This window comes from Mchenga conophoros, linkage group LG23 (genome assembly GCF_057382185.1).
Source record: "Mchenga conophoros isolate Kocher_MC1m ecotype Shallow Benthic linkage group LG23, M_conophoros_male_GT1.1, whole genome shotgun sequence".
Lineage (NCBI taxonomy): Eukaryota > Metazoa > Chordata > Actinopteri > Cichliformes > Cichlidae > Mchenga > Mchenga conophoros.
In genome coordinates this window covers 2981437-2997619 of record NC_140547.1, presented here as the reverse complement: position 1 = coordinate 2997619, position 16183 = coordinate 2981437, and the positions used below count along the sequence as shown (strand labels likewise).

At 40.2% G+C, this 16183-nt stretch overlaps 2 protein-coding genes across 4 annotated transcripts; both read right to left on the bottom strand.

The window, feature by feature from the left end:
- Positions 1 to 259: 259 nt before the first annotated feature.
- On the bottom strand, positions 260 to 7362 carry mknk1 (MAPK interacting serine/threonine kinase 1). 2 transcript variants are annotated; one of them, XM_085265168.1, is made up of 14 exons: positions 7191 to 7359; positions 6501 to 6563; positions 5924 to 6026; positions 5703 to 5801; positions 5528 to 5625; positions 5293 to 5372; positions 5108 to 5181; positions 4891 to 4995; positions 4736 to 4791; positions 4545 to 4640; positions 4233 to 4427; positions 3186 to 3350; positions 3021 to 3064; positions 260 to 2696 (listed from the first exon to the last, which is right to left on the bottom strand). In XM_085265168.1, exons 2-14 carry the CDS (start codon positions 6552 to 6554, stop codon positions 2477 to 2479), a joined length of 1389 nt encoding a protein of 462 aa, XP_085121294.1. In that variant the 5' UTR covers positions 6555 to 6563; positions 7191 to 7359; the 3' UTR covers positions 260 to 2476. The 2 variants fall into 2 exon arrangements, with proteins under 2 accessions (XP_085121294.1, XP_085121295.1); XM_085265169.1 differs by lacking the exon at positions 3021 to 3064 and having other exon boundaries at positions 7191 to 7362.
- Positions 7363 to 7568: 206 nt separating this feature from the next.
- mob3c (MOB kinase activator 3C) lies at positions 7569 to 14330 on the bottom strand. 2 transcript variants are annotated; one of them, XM_085265529.1, is made up of 4 exons: positions 14075 to 14330; positions 11388 to 11999; positions 10359 to 10561; positions 7569 to 8350 (listed from the first exon to the last, which is right to left on the bottom strand). In XM_085265529.1, exons 2-4 carry the CDS (start codon positions 11803 to 11805, stop codon positions 8327 to 8329), a joined length of 645 nt encoding a protein of 214 aa, XP_085121655.1. In that variant the 5' UTR covers positions 11806 to 11999; positions 14075 to 14330; the 3' UTR covers positions 7569 to 8326. The 2 variants fall into 2 exon arrangements, with proteins under 2 accessions (XP_085121655.1, XP_085121654.1); XM_085265528.1 differs by having other exon boundaries at positions 7569 to 8015.
- Positions 14331 to 16183: the final 1853 nt, after the last annotated feature.

The following is a 16183-nucleotide window of genomic DNA, read 5'->3' as shown; positions in this document are numbered from 1 at the left end:
GCTTTTCAAAGAAGTCTCAGCAAGGACACGGCCTCTGTTTCTTACCAGTGTGCGTAGAGGTTATTCACCATCTCCTGTCCCCTCCTCAGCTGTTTAGTCCAAAACAATGAGTTGTTACCATTTATCACTCCTGACTGAAATAAATCTTTGTAAACTAAAGCACATCTGCTGCAGTGAAAACAAAAATCCATTTGCTCACGTCTTGTGAACGAGACCTTTGAGTGCACAACACAGTAATATTGTCTTGATGTAACACAGCTTAGACAAGAAGAGCTTTTTATTGAGAACACAACATGCCAGTGAAAACACGCTCTACACATGAGAGCTTTATGCATAGGACCCCATATGAGCTTTGACACATTTCAGAGCGACTCTATAATCGCATACCAATTACTGCATCTCATTCTAGGCCATCTCAAGTAGACGGAGGGAAACAAACAGCTTCTTTTATGAATCATACTAGTGTGGGGGCTTTATCATAGCAAGCAGTCGTTTCCTAACATGTGTATTCATTCTGAGCAAATCTCCATCAATTCATGCCAGCCTATGAAGGCCCTTAGTTGCTATAGGGATGGGTTGTCCATGGCAACAGTGTGAAATAAGGGAATGAGTTGGCACTGGCACATAAACTTTGTAAGGTACGATAAACAGGAGCCTTTGGAGATCCCATTCAAACACAGACAGTCTAAATTATAAGACAACATAAAGAAAAAGTAGCTTCTTCTAAAAACAAAATCAAAAATCAGAAAATATCAAAGAATTCTCAGTTCATCCATAACAGTTTCCATTGGCACAGACAAAATCAAAACAGGGACGATTAAAAAAATATTTAACAGTTTTATAAACTCACTTCACAGAATGGAATCACGTATCTCACTAGTGTAACATAAACTATTCTCTCATCCCTTTAAACCAGCCATGCAGGGCTTGTAACAGGTAGATTACACAGATACCATCAACAAGTGCTTGTGATGCAAATCTAGAACAAGGAAAGGCTTATCCACCGCTAAACGTTTCTACTCGCTGTCAACCGCTTTCCCTCCCAGTGACACTTATCTGAAGCAGCAAACGATCTCGCTCAGTCCCGTTCTACTTTTTTAAGCCACACCATTTGCTTTAGCTGCAGCTCTTTTGAGGACTGGCAAACCCAGTCACTGCTGGTTGATCTAAGCCAGCGAGCCAGCCCAGGAATCAGGAACACTACAAAATACAGAGACCATACCTGCTGCTCATAGGGTGAATAATCTTTGTGTGCACACATTAACATTATATATAAAAGTCCCACAGTTCAGCTTTAAGTCTCATGAACTGCATAAAACTTAAAACAAATGCAATTTTCACATTTCAAGTAATTTAGACTTAAAAAAAAAAATATATATATATATATATATATATATATATATATAAGATCACTAAGACAATAAGAAATTAAGCAAAACCTCTTGGAATAATCTGCATCACAACACCAAACATGACCTCCAACGAGAAGTTATAGCAAAAGCGCTGAAAAGATAAATACTATTTTTAAGTGTCAAATTCATATCATTGGTGAAGCTTTAAAAACACAAGAACCTCCCATTCTGGGCAAACTAAATAAGATATTTATTTTAAAGTACATCAGTGCTGCAGGTAGCTTGTATTGACATGAGAAGAAAAAAAAAACTTTAAGATCCAGTCTCACTCCATGAGTTTCTGCAACCTCCAGCCACACTCTCAGGTAGTCATGAAGACACAGCTCGACAAAAGAGTCAACAGGTAAAACAGGGGAAAGGCCCTGTTTAACCCTCAGACTCCTCTAAGTGTTGTCTGTTTTTATCACTTAAATCACATACATTCACACATAAAAATCATATAAAAAATTTAAAAAAGAAAAGAAAACATGCTTTAAAAAAGCAACAAAAAAAAATCCCTTTTCTTTAGTCACTAAAAAGCTTTCAAATAAAATAACTAATTCACAGCTGGAAAAACAAGTAATAAAATAAAATAAAATCTACCTATAAGACGATATTGCATTAAAGCAGCAGCTGCTGCTGCGTAGCTGTCCTGATTCTTAAAATGCTGTTTTTGGTGTTGATATGTATTTTAGTAAAAACTGCTGGCACTGAGAGCAGTTTCTGGTGTTTTGGGTAACGATGACTAACCCAACCTGTGAAGACAATACATAAATTTCTTAAAGCCAAAGTTGTTCTGAAAGAAAATCAAACCTTTGTTAAAAATACTCATCAGCTTAAAGTAACTCCTGGCCAAATCCTGGAAGTTTTACTGTTTTCTATTAGTAGGCAGAAGCTGAGGTTTAACTGCGCACTTGATGTTCAAACTCTCACTGATAAGACTACTGGCCAAGGAGAGGACTTTCAACAACAGAGACACTTTCCATACTGTGTGACCAATCCTACAAGGCTCCCTATAAAAATAAAAATCCACACAGGAGGTAACTAAAATTATTCAGATAACACGATAAGGAGGTTAAGGACCCTCAGGCTGTGGCGTCATCTGAAGTGGGTGCAAAGTCTCCGTGCCGGAGAGCACTGGACTGTGCCCGTCTGCGAGCCAGCCTGGAGTTAGAAGGAGGAGAAAGCCTCATGGAGCAAACAATGGCTCCGACGTCCTCCCGCTGCTCCTCGTGCTGGGATAGCTGCCGGTTGAAGGCGATGGCTTCTGCTGCAAACTGGGTCAGATCTTTGGTGCTGCTGTTCCTAGAACAAGAAAGAAGGCAGAAAAAGATATGAGAGACATCTAAGCACATTTCTGCCACTTCTCACTTTAATAATGTGATTAGAATAAAGTATCCTAGATCCTTGTTTCATCTATCCCAATATTTTCCATCTTAAAAAATAAAAAAACAAAAACAAAAACCATCTTGAAGCAGAGAGAACCTGAAATTGTTCTCAAAATTAAAAAAAAAAAGTTGTTCATAAACAAAGGTATGTGCAGAAACTCTAGTTTCCTATGAAAAACCACAAACACTAAAGGTCTGATTCTACTTCAACCACAGAAACGGAGCTAAAATAAAGACAGACCTCTGCAGAACACGAGGAGTTGGAAGACCTCTCTCTGGAGCATTCTGGAAAAAAATAAATAAATAAAAGAAAGAAAGAAAAAAAAAACTCACAGCTGGAAAATAAGGACAATAATTCCAGCTGTCTAACATTAGACAAGTAGTGCTCAAATGTAATTATACCCACCCCCTGCACCCAAGGGTGCTTGAGGACCTGAGCAGCACTGAGGCGCAGAGTGGCGTCCCGAACCAACAGCTTTGATATGAGGTCCTTGGCACCCACTGTGATGTGGGCCCAGTCCTTGTCTGGAAATTCATATTTGCCCTGCTGGATGCTCTCAAACAGGTGACTCTGAGGGGAGAAGATCAAATAACCTGCTGATAAGTACATGCCATTTACACACACACACACACACACACACACACACACGCGCGCGCACGCACGCTGCATTATTGTGCTGCATTCATTTTTGTAATGGTGTTGTCATTCTGTTGTGCATTATAAATTCAGACCTCACACCTTCTTTACAAAAGTGAGCTTTTTCTCCAAGCAGCACAAAATTCAATAAACCAAACCAAAACTCCGCTCAAGCCAAGATAATGGAAGAAGAACCGACGACATCCATCTAGATGAAGTGAAAGCTAAAACAAGGTTTTCCCTGGTAAATCTACAGAACCTCTTCCCATTTCTTCTCAGCCCTAATACTCTACTACAAAACAAAAAAACAAAACCCCAAACTGTACTGAAAGTGTTTGGCTTTTCTGAATAATTCACATAAGAGCATTTGACATATGGGTCAACAGCTAAAGCCAAATCAGCCGTAGTGCTCCTATACATCGGCTTTTCTCATTTTTTTTTTTTTTTTTTAAAAAGAGATTTCAACCTACATCTAAGCCTAACTTTACCTACATTACTAATTATGTTTCTTAATTAAGCCAGTATACAGCAAAAAAAGAAAAATTTTTAGTTACTTTATTTGAACTGTCTACCATGGACATGATAATCAAAGAGGCCAGCATTAAGATGAACAAGCTGTAATGCCAGCTAAAGGAGGCATTACAGAGCATGTGTTCTTTTAAGACCTCTAGTCTGTAGTTTTATATTATTTATAATGTCTTCATTTCAGAATGATAAGCGGGGACACACAGTGAATCTCTGGTGCAAACACTGCTGAGCTGAGCAATTATCCATGGGATCGATGCTAAACAACAGTGCTGATTGGAGTGGGCATACCTGGCATGTTCTGCATCTTTCTCCCCGATCCCAGCCACAGTCAGAGCCACAGTGTCCTGTGAAGGGTGGGCTGCCACTCAGTAAGATGTAGAGGATGACCCCGAGGCTCCACAGATCGCAGCGTTTGTCGTAGAAGGAGGCCTCATCAGTGAACACCTCGACTACTTCTGGAGCCATGTACTCTGCCGAGCCACACTGAGAGAGGGCAAAGATCAAAAGCAAAGAAGAGGTAAGTCAGTGTAATCCCTTATTAGTTAATTGGACAATATTATGTGTCTATACTTGGCCGACAATTTAGAATTAGACACTTACTGGTGTTGTGAGCTCTGGGGTTGTTATGGGTGTACAGGCACTGCTGAGCTTTACTCCACTTCCTAGATCAAAGTCACAGATCTTTACTGGCGACACCTAAGTAGAAAGAGAGTAAATATATGATTATGTTGTTAAATTATAAACCTTAAGGGATAATTAATGCCTTTCTCAACTCATTAAATGCCAATTACCTGATCAGTGTATTCACAGAGTATGTTTTCTAGCTTAAGGTCTCTATGGGCAATGCCTGCAAACAAAAACACTGTCACCTTTACACTCAAAAACAAAAACAAAACCTCTATTTCCTTTGGATTTCAGCAGAACACCTGCTTGAATTTTGACCTACCTTTTGTGTGTAAAAAGTCGAGAGCTTGGGCAATATCTTTCACTACCTTACTAGCCTCCAGTTCATCAAAGTGCTTTCGGTTTTGGATATGTGTAAGAATAGAACCTGCAGAAAGAGAAGAGGATCACTCACGGGTATATTTGTGCGCTCATAATGAGCCATCTGGCAACAGCTCTGTTTGCATTACATAACTGTTGTGTTAATTATTCACACTTACCACCACGCAGCTTTTCAAATACCAAATAAAAGCAGTTGTTGTCCTCAAAGAATTCAATCAATTCCAAAATATTCCTGGACAACGATATGTTTAGGTGATCAGAATTGTTTTTATTCTGGATAAGTTTTCTTTTCTCTCTCATTTTTTTTTTTTTTTAAATATTAATCAGACAAAAATCAACTCACTTATTTCCTTGACACTGATAAAGAGTCTCCACTTCTCGAAAGACTCTGCTGCGGCTGTGTCCTGCACTCTTTTCTATGATCTATGAAGGCGAGCAGCAGAAATTGTGATTCAATGGACATTTTGATTGACTTTAAAAAAAAAAATGCAGTACAGCTTTAAAGAAAATGTTGCCATTAAAGAGCAACCCAACCTGTTCAAATGACATTTAAATTTGGCAAAACTGTCCCTACTTACCTTCACGGCATACTCATGTCCATTCTGCAGGCTGATACATCCTTGAACTTTAGCATATGCTCCCTGGCCGAGCACCTCATGAGTCAATTTGTAGAGATCTGAAGAAAATATGAAGTGTTGGTCAATTTTCCTGCTTTCACACGTACTGCATGTGTTTCAGTTTTAGCCTACTTACCATCAAAAGTGCCAGTGGAGCTGTCTGTCGCTCTAGTTCTTTTCTTCTTCTTTCGTTTACCTGTATCTGGGATGTTCACTGGCTGGCTTTTTTCACACTCTGTAGAGGCAGAAATGAGTCCATACACACAAATTAAAACATTGCAATTTTTTTGCACAGTGCTCTCGCTTTGTAAAGTTTACAAAGCTATAGAAATGCTAGGAAAAGTAAAGCATTTGTACCTGCTGGGTCTTGGGAAAGATTCTGTCTTTCCTCTGAGGTATTTCGGTTCTCCTGAATGCTCCCACAGTTTTGCCCTACTTGGCCCAAAGCAAGGGAGTTACCCTGTTACAGAGAAGGAGGCCATACGGGGGGGACAGGGGGAGGGAATAGTGCAAAATCAGCCAGTGATCAATGTTGGTACAGTAGAGAAAAAGCAAATGAAAAAAGCAAAAAAGGAAAATTTTAATTTGGCCTTGGTAATAAATACTAAAAATAAACACTAATCCATAATATAATAAAATGTTCTGTACATATCATAGGCTTGCAACTGTAAAATGACTAACTGCAGTTATAGGGATGCATCACCACTACTTTGATCATTACAACCACCTATGGCAGTCTGCCAAAACAGTGATCAATATGATAATACTGGAAACTCCGTGACAGGCCTTATCTGAACTTTACCAGAAACATTCAAACAACAGGGCACAGTGCTTTGATGAAACTACTGTGCACCATTTTCTGGTCCTTTTATCTTATCAGACATGTTTCAGGAAGTCAGCTTTTGTAATCACCACTAATCATAGAGAAGATCACCTGGAGGGAGGGCTGGAAGGGCTGCAACTCCGTCATCACGCCGTGCCTCACCATATCTGCCAACTGCCACATACAAATATAGTTAGTCACGTAAACATACGTAACAACTAAATACAATGCAGTGATGAGGCAAAAGGCTAGAGCAATGGAGAAGACACCGCCCAAAGAGGAAACTGGAACACATAAGCTAACGAGCTTATGTGTTCCAGTTTCCTCTTTCTTTCATTCTTTGGTATTACATTGTGTATCGCTCTGAGTTTGCGGTTACTGTTCATCTACATGACCGCAGAATATTCACTTACAGCAAAGTTTATTGAATTAGTTAAATGTTATGTTTCGGTTAGAAAAACACAAAACTGATAATTAGCTGTTAGCTAATGGAGTTATACCAGCAGTTTGTATCGATACTGAAGTTAATAAATATGTGTACGGACAGCCAACAACGTCCACTTAGATAATTACTTAACATTAGCAACGTTGTCCTAGTTACCAGGAGGGAATTCTGTATAAAAGATCATTACGGCATTACAAAAGCCAGAGCTAGCGGTGGCTGCCTACTATAGCTGTTGTTAGCCCCAGCTAGCAAGAAAGAACTCAGATAGCTTGCTAAACCGATTTACATGACCAGTTGCTAACTGTATTCAGAGACTGTTTAAGCGACGTTAAAATAAAACCACAAATGCAACAAACCCTTCAAACGTGGACTCCACGCCAGCCAAATCCCTGCAGTCAAAGCCTGTGACAGCTGATGTAAGCTCCCATTGCTTTCTGTTATCAATCAGTCCAAACAGCTGATGACGTACCGGGCGGGAAAACGCGAGAGCAGACGTTTGCCCCGCCCCTTTCCGGATTAACTCCTCTCCCATTGGTAGCGTGACCGCACTGATGCAACGTCACTTGGCAGGGTTCGTCACCACGCCTCAGTCCACGTAGTGGGGATTTTTGGTGCATGATGATGGCCTTTATTTATCCATGTAACAGGTTTGGCAAGTGAGCAGTGATAATAAGTATGCTATATCTGTTGTTGTTGTGATTTTCTTTTTCCTGCGAAAATGAAAGCAGACGCGATTGGCTGATGGGAAGAACTTTTATGCCCTTAAATCAGATTTTAAACAGTGAAAACACATCGTACAAAATACAAACTCTGGTCAACGAGAAAACAAACAATGCATCAAAACTTACACGAAGATAAAACATATACATGCACAAGAGGAAAGACAGAGTACAGGAGATGCAGTGTATAAAACAATACAGAATAATGAGGAAACTCACAGCACCATAATGAATGTGAAGTGAAAAGTTCTGTAAAGGAACTTTGCCACCATCTGCAGAAGTCTACTGAGTTTATGGGCCATGTCATATGCTTGGAAACCACTCGTACAAGTGTACACAAAGCAGTTCTCTGTCTGGTGTTTTGATGCGGAAGTTTTCTCAAGGGGCTCAGATAACGTCATAATGTAAACTCCTTTGTCCATGTGGCTTTGTCTAATTGCATATCTTCTCTGTCATCTCTTTCTGCAGGAAAAGAAAAAGAGGAGATGTTAATAGATAGAGTCTAATATGTTGTTTGAGAAAATGAATATTTACACCGTCATGATTCTGAGAAAGAAAGCAGTTGCTCCTTGAAGACTAAAAACAAACATAATTTCCTGGGGCACAAGAGGTGGGGCAATAAAACGAGGTCTATTCAAAAGATTTATCTTTATGCAGCGTGTTGACATTAATGCCTTGTCCCTGTTTTCACATTGCAGGGGGAATTATGCAGCCCAAGCGAGGTAATGATGATAACTGCAGCTTTTTATTGACACTTGGAACACCATTCCCCATCAGCTCACATGCGATAGAGGCTCCTTAGTTGGAAAACAGAAACAAGTACAATCTTTAATCACATGACTATCCAAAGTCAGCAGATTCTCTTATGAGTCTTTTCTCATCAGACCTAGCCATTTCCTGGATACATTTTGTTCATGCTGGAAAACTGAGTGAAAACTAATTAAATTTGTGTGTCATATGGAATATATTATCTTAGTGAGAACGCTATGAGCTTCAGACTGAGTGATTTTATTGTCGGTGCCTTCTATGTACAGTGGCTTGCAAAAGTATTCGGCCCCCTTGAACCTTCCCACATTTTGTCACATTACAGCCACAAACATGAATCAATTTTATTGGAATTCCACATGAAAGACCAACACAAAGTGGTGCACACGTGAGAAGTGGAATGAAAATCATACATGATTCCAAACCTTTTTTTTTACAAATAAATAATTATTCAGCCCCCTGAGTCAATACTTTGTTGAACCACCTTTTGCTGCAATTCCAGCTGCCAGTCTTTTAGGGTCTGTCTCTACCAGCTTTGCACATCTACAGACTGAATCTTTGCCCATTCTTCTTTGCAAAACAGCTCCAGCTCAGTCAGATTAGATGCACAGCGTTTGTGAACAGCAGTTTTCAGATCTTGCCACAGATTCTCGATTGGATTTAGATCTGGACTTTGACTGGGCCATTCTAACACATGGATATGTTTGGTTTTAAACCATTCCATCGTTGCCCTGGCTTTATGTTTAGGGTCGTTGTCCTGCTGGAAGCTGAACCTCCGCCCCAGTCTCAAGTCTTTTGCAGACTCCAAGAGGTTTTCTTCCAAGATTGCCCTGTATTTGGCTCCATCCATCTTCCCATCAACTCTGACCAGCTTCCCTGTCCCTGCTGAAGAGAAGCACCCCCAGAGCATGATGCTGCCACCACCATATCTGACAGTGGGGATGGTGTGTTCAGAGTGATGTGTTGTGTTAGTTTTCCGCCACACATAGCGTTTTGCATTTTAGCCAAAAAGTTCCATTTTGGTCTCATCTGACCAGAGCAGCTTCTTCCACATGTTTGCTGTGTCCCCCACATGGCTTGTGGCAAACTGCAAACGGGACTTCTTATGGTTTTCTGTTAACAATGGCTTTCTTCTTGCCACCATAAAGGCCAACTTTGTGCAGTGCACGACTAATAGTTGTCCTACGGACAGATTCCAGAGTCACCATGGGCCTCTTGGCTGCATTTCTGATCAGCGCTCTCCTTGTTCGGCCTGTGAGTTTAGGTGGACGGCCTTGTCTTGGTAGGTTTACAGTTGTGCCATACTCCTTCCATTTCTGAATGATCGCTTGAACAGTGCTCCGTGGGATGTTCAAGGCTTGGGAAATCTTTTTGTAGCCTAAGCCTGCTTTAAATTTCTCAATAACTTTATCCCTGACCTGTCTGGTGTCTAAATCCAATCAAGAATCTGTGGCAAGATCTGAAAACTGCTGTTCACAAACGCTGTCCATCTAATCTGACTGAGCTGGAGCTGTTTTGCAAAGAAGAATGGGCAAGGATTTCAGTTGCTAGATGTGCAAAGCTAATAGAGACAGACCCTAAAAGACTGGCAGCTGGAATTGCAGCAAAAGGTGGTTCAACAAAGTATTGACTCAGGGGGCTGAATAATTACGCACACCCCACTTTGCAGTTATTTATTTGTAAAAAAGGTTTGGAATCATGTCTGATTTTCGTTCCACTTCTCACATGTGCACCGCTTTGTGTTGGTCTTTCATGTGGAATTCCACTAAAAATGATTCATGTTTGTGGCTGTAATGTGACAAATTGTGGAAAATTTCAAGGGGGCAGAATACTTTTGCAAGCCACTGTATGTACGCTAAACTGGAAAACACACCTACTCAAAAATGAACAATAAGCACATCAAACATTCACGCAGCTGGGATAAAGCTGGCAAGATGGTAGATATTCTCTGCTAGACTGACAGTTCCTCCGTTACAAAACCTCCATCTGATCCTTTTTCATATGCATCCTCACTTCACACTCATACATCTGATGTCTCACCAGAGGCTCCAGCTCAGAGTGATCAATGAGGTTGAACTCTGAGATGAAATAATAATAGTGTTTGTAGCAGGTATTGATGTGGGCCTCTGCACCCATACTGCAGATGCTGTCAAAGTGATGGATGTAAACGTGCACAAACACCCGGAAGAGACGGCTCAGGATCTTCTTGCACACCTGCTGGAAGTTCTTGGGGAAAGGTACTCCTAGGATGAAGAAGGAAAACAATAAGATATAAAAGGACTTCTATTCAGAAGCTGGTCTAATAAAATAATAGATTTGATAAAGGAAACTGTAGGACTCAATTGTAAATGGATTTACCATGTATGCAGATTTAAAAAGCATCATTAATCATGCTTATCTACAATAGGGCTATTAATCTACCGAATTTCCTAAATAATCTATTGAATAGTTTGTGTTTCAATCCCAAAACACTTAATAAAAAATATCTGTGTTTTGTGCTGAAGAGCTGAAAAGGCCGTGTGAAGAACAATCTAATTATTCGTATTTAATTTCTAAGCAAAGCGAAGACAGCATTGCTGTCTTATTCTCCCTCAGGTCCATGGAGGATTGTGATAACTGAGCAAACGGAGGGACAGAAACATCCTGAAGGAGTTGTCAAGCACTAACACACAACCAAAACCCATTCACACTCGTGGGAAATGTTTTCATCATACCTGACTAGCATGTCTAGGCTTGACATAAGAAAAGAGAAGTCCCAGAATGTCAGTGCTAACCACTGCGCCACAGAGAGGCTCTGAGCTCACGCTTCTGTGACGCATGAAGTTCTCACCTCTAATTTAACACTATGATCACCTTGTCAACAACCCCCTCTAAATGTCAACATTTTATTGTCTAATTAACCTCTCCTTGAACTCAATCATTGCATTCGTGAGCTTAATGAAGGAGACAACCTCTGCACTCTGTGCTGACACTTTAGTATAAAATCTCTGCAGCCAGCACTCAGTCATGTATTAGCTTACGCACTCAAGAGCAGTCCAATGGTTTCATTTGTAAACTCCTCACACACACCTACTCTTGTGGGGAAGATTTCCTCATTATTGATCAGTGACTCTATCCAGTCCATCAGCAGATTCATGTACTTGAGAGCAGGCAGCTTGGTGGGTCTCTTGTAGTCTTTACCGTCCTGCCATCTGTACTCATATCTCAGTCCCCCAGACATGATAGGGCACGTGCGCTCGCTGCAGTACTCGCTCACTGTGCCATAGATTAGGTTAATTCTGTTGAAGAAATCCACCACGTGAACAGCAATCCAGTCATTGAGGTTCTCGCCTTCTGGGAGCTGAACTACTTTCCTCAGGTCCAAGCCAGATTTGAGCGAAGCCTGGGCCTTCTTGTACAGTTCAAACCGCTGCGTACCGGGCTCAAAGCGCTTCTTTGGCCTAAATGTTTTGTCTTTGCTAAACACTTGACCAAGACACAATGCCATTGACTCAGTTATTTCCCCTGAGATAAGGGGAGAGTGCGCAATGATGAAAAATAATTAGGTTGGAGTATGAGAACGTGTAGCCTTCCTGGGAGAGGGGAACCAGTCTGATTTCAGCTCTTGGAATGGTCACAGGTGGTTCGCGTCTGTCGTGTAGAGACTGCAAGGAGCTCTTGTTTTCATTTGGCACGATGGCACTGTGAAGACAATAACAGGCATGTTTTGGGGTGAATAAAACATAAAAGATAAAACAATTCATGCAATATTTAATTACAACAATTGTTATAGCTACCATAAAGTAAAAAAAACAAAACAAAAACCTACATTTTCCTAAAGAAGACCAGCTAAAATGTTTTTTTATAGTCACAGCTGCTCTTTGTGACCCAAATGACCTCAAAGCAAAGTTTTCAGTTGCAGCTACCAGTAAAAATAGCAACACTTTCAGTCTGCTGTACCAAAAGTCAGGCCAATTGAGTCAGGCATAACTGGGAAAATGAATAGTATGCTGTGATCCACTAAAGATTAAACTGTCCTCAAGAGGACTGTGTGAGAAAATGTCCTGAGTCAAATAGTTTTAATGCTCTTAAAGGCAGAACCACAACTTTAATTTTGTGTGGGACACACACACACACACACGCACGCACGCACGCACGCACGCACACACACACACACACACACACACACACACACACACACTAAATATGGATAGAAAACGGCCCATTCTTCCTTGAGAAAGTGGATATGAAATTAAATTAAGAGTTTATGGATATTTTTTGTGCAAAACTATTGTCCATCTGTCTGGTGATTTGCTTGTATTGGGAGCATGACCTCACAGGTTTTGAATGTCATGGTAATGAAGCAGTAATGATTGCACAATTTATTTGATATAATATGGTAAATGGTAAATGGCCTGTATTTGTATAGCACTTTACAAGTCCCTAAGGACCCTAAAGCACTTTACACTACATCCAGTCATCCACCCATTCACACACACATTCACACACTGGTGATGGCAGCTACATTGTAGCCACAGCTGCCCTGGGCCGCACTGACAGAGGCGAGGCTGCCGGACACTGGCGCCACCGGGCCCTCTGACCACCACCAGTAGGCAACGGGTGAAGTGTCTTGCCCAAGGACACAAATATTAACTTGGAGGATTTACTTTAAAACAAGAAGATGGACGGTTACATTTTATAGTCTCAAATATGTTTTGTAAACGTGTTAGCGTGGCAAAACCGAATTGAATTGTACATTTCTATTCACCGTTTGAAGGATGTGGGAAGAATGTCCAGAGATCTGACACCTAGATTAAAGCAGCTGTGATTGCAACACATGATACTGCAGCCACATTGAGTCCTGAGTCCCATTGTTAACCCTCTCAGGCCCAAATTACGTTTTTTGTTGCTAATGCACAACCAAGTCCTGCAGTGGTACTTCTGAGTAAAAAAAACTCATAAAATATGTATGTGGGGTAATCAGGTTGTTAGTTCTTAACTGTTGCAAATCTGCAACGTCTGCCTGGAGAGGGTTAACTGCCGTATTCAGAATTTCCCACGGTTGTAACTGAGGCTCTAGTGACTTGAATTAGCAGATGTTTCTGTCACTTCATGCCAGTCTGTACTCCCAACACGTGATATTGATATGGGTGTTGTTATCTTTCTATTGACAAAATAACCTCAAAAATCACAACCCACAGGCCTCTCGCATGTTTGTAAAGCTTTTGGAGGACTGGGGTCCCTTCTGTCTTAATCTGAGGAAAAGGCAATGGCTAAAAATAAAAACACATGTGATCATCTCCATTGGCTCTTTCCACTAGCTTTCATAGTTTGCCTGATCTCAGTTCAAAACTCACCACTGGGGGAACTTGAATACGTGGTCAGTCGATAGCTCTGAATATGTCCATAACAAACGAGAGTTAGACAGAGCTTCATTCACTCCTAAACTCTGAGAGACACTGGTTCAGTTAAAGATTCAGCTCAGACATCTTTGGGATACGAAAACAGTTATGATTTATACAAAAGTGACAGTATGAAGGAGGAAGTGACTGTTGACCAATTTCTGTCCCTACTTGCCTGAGCAGTCACACTGAAGCATGTTAGAGCATGCAATGTGGCTTGCATGCTTTGTTTTCTTCTTTTTCTACCAGTTTTCCATCAGACACTGCAATTTCTTGAAACTCTTTCATTTCGTGGTGCAGCAACAACAAGAAACAAATTGTCAGTGGGAAAGCAAAACAAGACATTACAGAATGGAAAATCTCTGTGCACTGTACCTGGCCGAAATCCTGCAGCGGAGTATTTGGAATGTGGTGGAGAGTTGTGGGAAGTTCAGGGAGGATTCGAGTGTCTGGATCCTTTGATTCTAAACTCCCTGTGAAAGCCTGCTTCAGTGACTCTGCCCCCTCTAGGTCCTCTGAATTTTCTCTCTGCTAGTTGCTAACGGTCTTAAGGGGCTCCAACTTCCCTCAGGAAAACAGACAACACACTAAAAGAGAAAAAAGATATTTGCCTTCTCTTCCTGTAGGTGATGTCACTTCCTGACTTTGTCTAGTAGGTTCTGCTATCTGTGTGTGTGTGTGTGTGTGTGTGTGTGTGTGTCAGTATGTGGGTGGGTGTTTGGAGGACCTATAAAGTGAAAGAGAAGAAGGGCTGAAAAAGGCCTTCCCCGAACACTGACTCTGCCCTCCCTCTTTTCCATTTTTTTTTCTTTCTTGTCGATTTGCAGGCAAAGCAGCCAACCCTCTTATCCAACCAAAGCCCAGCCCTCTGGTAAAGGTCCTGAGAAAACATCCCTTCTCTTGAGCCACTTATAGGACACAGGGAAAAGAATAATCCCACAAACATTTCTGGATGCCTGGCAGTCCACGACCATGATGCCTGGCTATTTTTTACGAAGTCTCAATAACATATTATTTAAATTCTTTGCCTTTTAAAGAAGTTGCTTTGGAATTCAGTAAGTTCCCTACATGGAAAAACTGCTCTTTGAAAGACACAATTTCTCTTTAAACGACTAAAAAAGCTCTGTGTTCAAATCATGAACAAACAAGCCACGTGTGACTTTAACAGTCAAATTCCTTGTGACCTTAGAAGGTTATCTTTTTTTGTGATAGCTGCTCGGTTCCCTCCCAGCTGATAATAGTGTATATGTTTGTGTGTCTGTACATACATATGAATCCATATACATGTGAAAACATATTGATATGTCTATTTGACAATACAGTCAAAACTTTATGGTGGGTGGGGAGTGGGGGAAGGTAGATCTAAATTGCAGTACTCCAACATTTCCACCTGAGGTCAGCATGACTGTAATGATGGCGTGTGGGTGGAGATAATGAGAGGCTAGTCAGAGCTATCAGTCAGTTATCAGCAAGGGAAATTCCCTATTTACTGATGAGCAGCTGATTATCTTTTTAAATAACTAAATCATGATCACATGTCAGTGATTAAAAAGAACTGACAGGTCAGATTGTTTTTGTTGGTGGTGGTTTTTTGATGCCATACATTTAACAATAAAATATAAAGTCACTAAAATAAAACATAAGTTTACTATAACATTCATAAAGAAAGTACAAAGCCTGGTTAATGGTTGTGCAAAACACAAATAGACTGAACTGCTTAAGTAATTATTGAATTATTGTGTAAGTTGGTCTTGGTTCATTTTCTAGGTTTGAAGATTAACTATAAAATATTAAGCTGCTCCAATAACTGAATCTGTGTAATGGTTGTTTCCAATATTGTGAAAAGAAATGTCCGTGTATTAAAGAATCAGGAACTTTCTGGCACATTTGAATAATCAGTGTATGCTTATTACATTTACATTATTATAGTTTACTTTTTCAACCGATCATTGTGTTTCAAATGACCAAAAGCATTCGAACAACTCATTTATCTGAGTTATTCAAAAAATATATTCATCAATATAAATAAATAATAAAGCAGAACGTTAAAGAGAAATAATTCAAACTCTGAAATTTATATCCTTCCCTTAAGTTGAAATAGATTCTGATGTAATGATTGTTTACAATGTTATTCATATTTTTTCCGTGACATACACAGAAAAGCATGGATGAATCACACAGGTGTGCATTTATGATTATTCCTTGCCCTATGCTCTAGTTTTCCATGTCAGAGTGAGTGTCATCATCCAGATATGTGACAGATGAGGAAGCTGAACCAGTCGTGCATTTCCTCACCTGTCTCATACCATCACTTAGTGTAATATTCTGCTATTATTCTCTTAAAAACCCACCACCTTAAGCACCATATATTTTTCCACTCCTTGAATGTAGCAGGTAGATTTTCTTTAAAACAAAACAAAAAAGAACAATTTTTTCACATGCATATGATGAAAAACATTTAACCTTTAAAAAAATAAAGCAAAA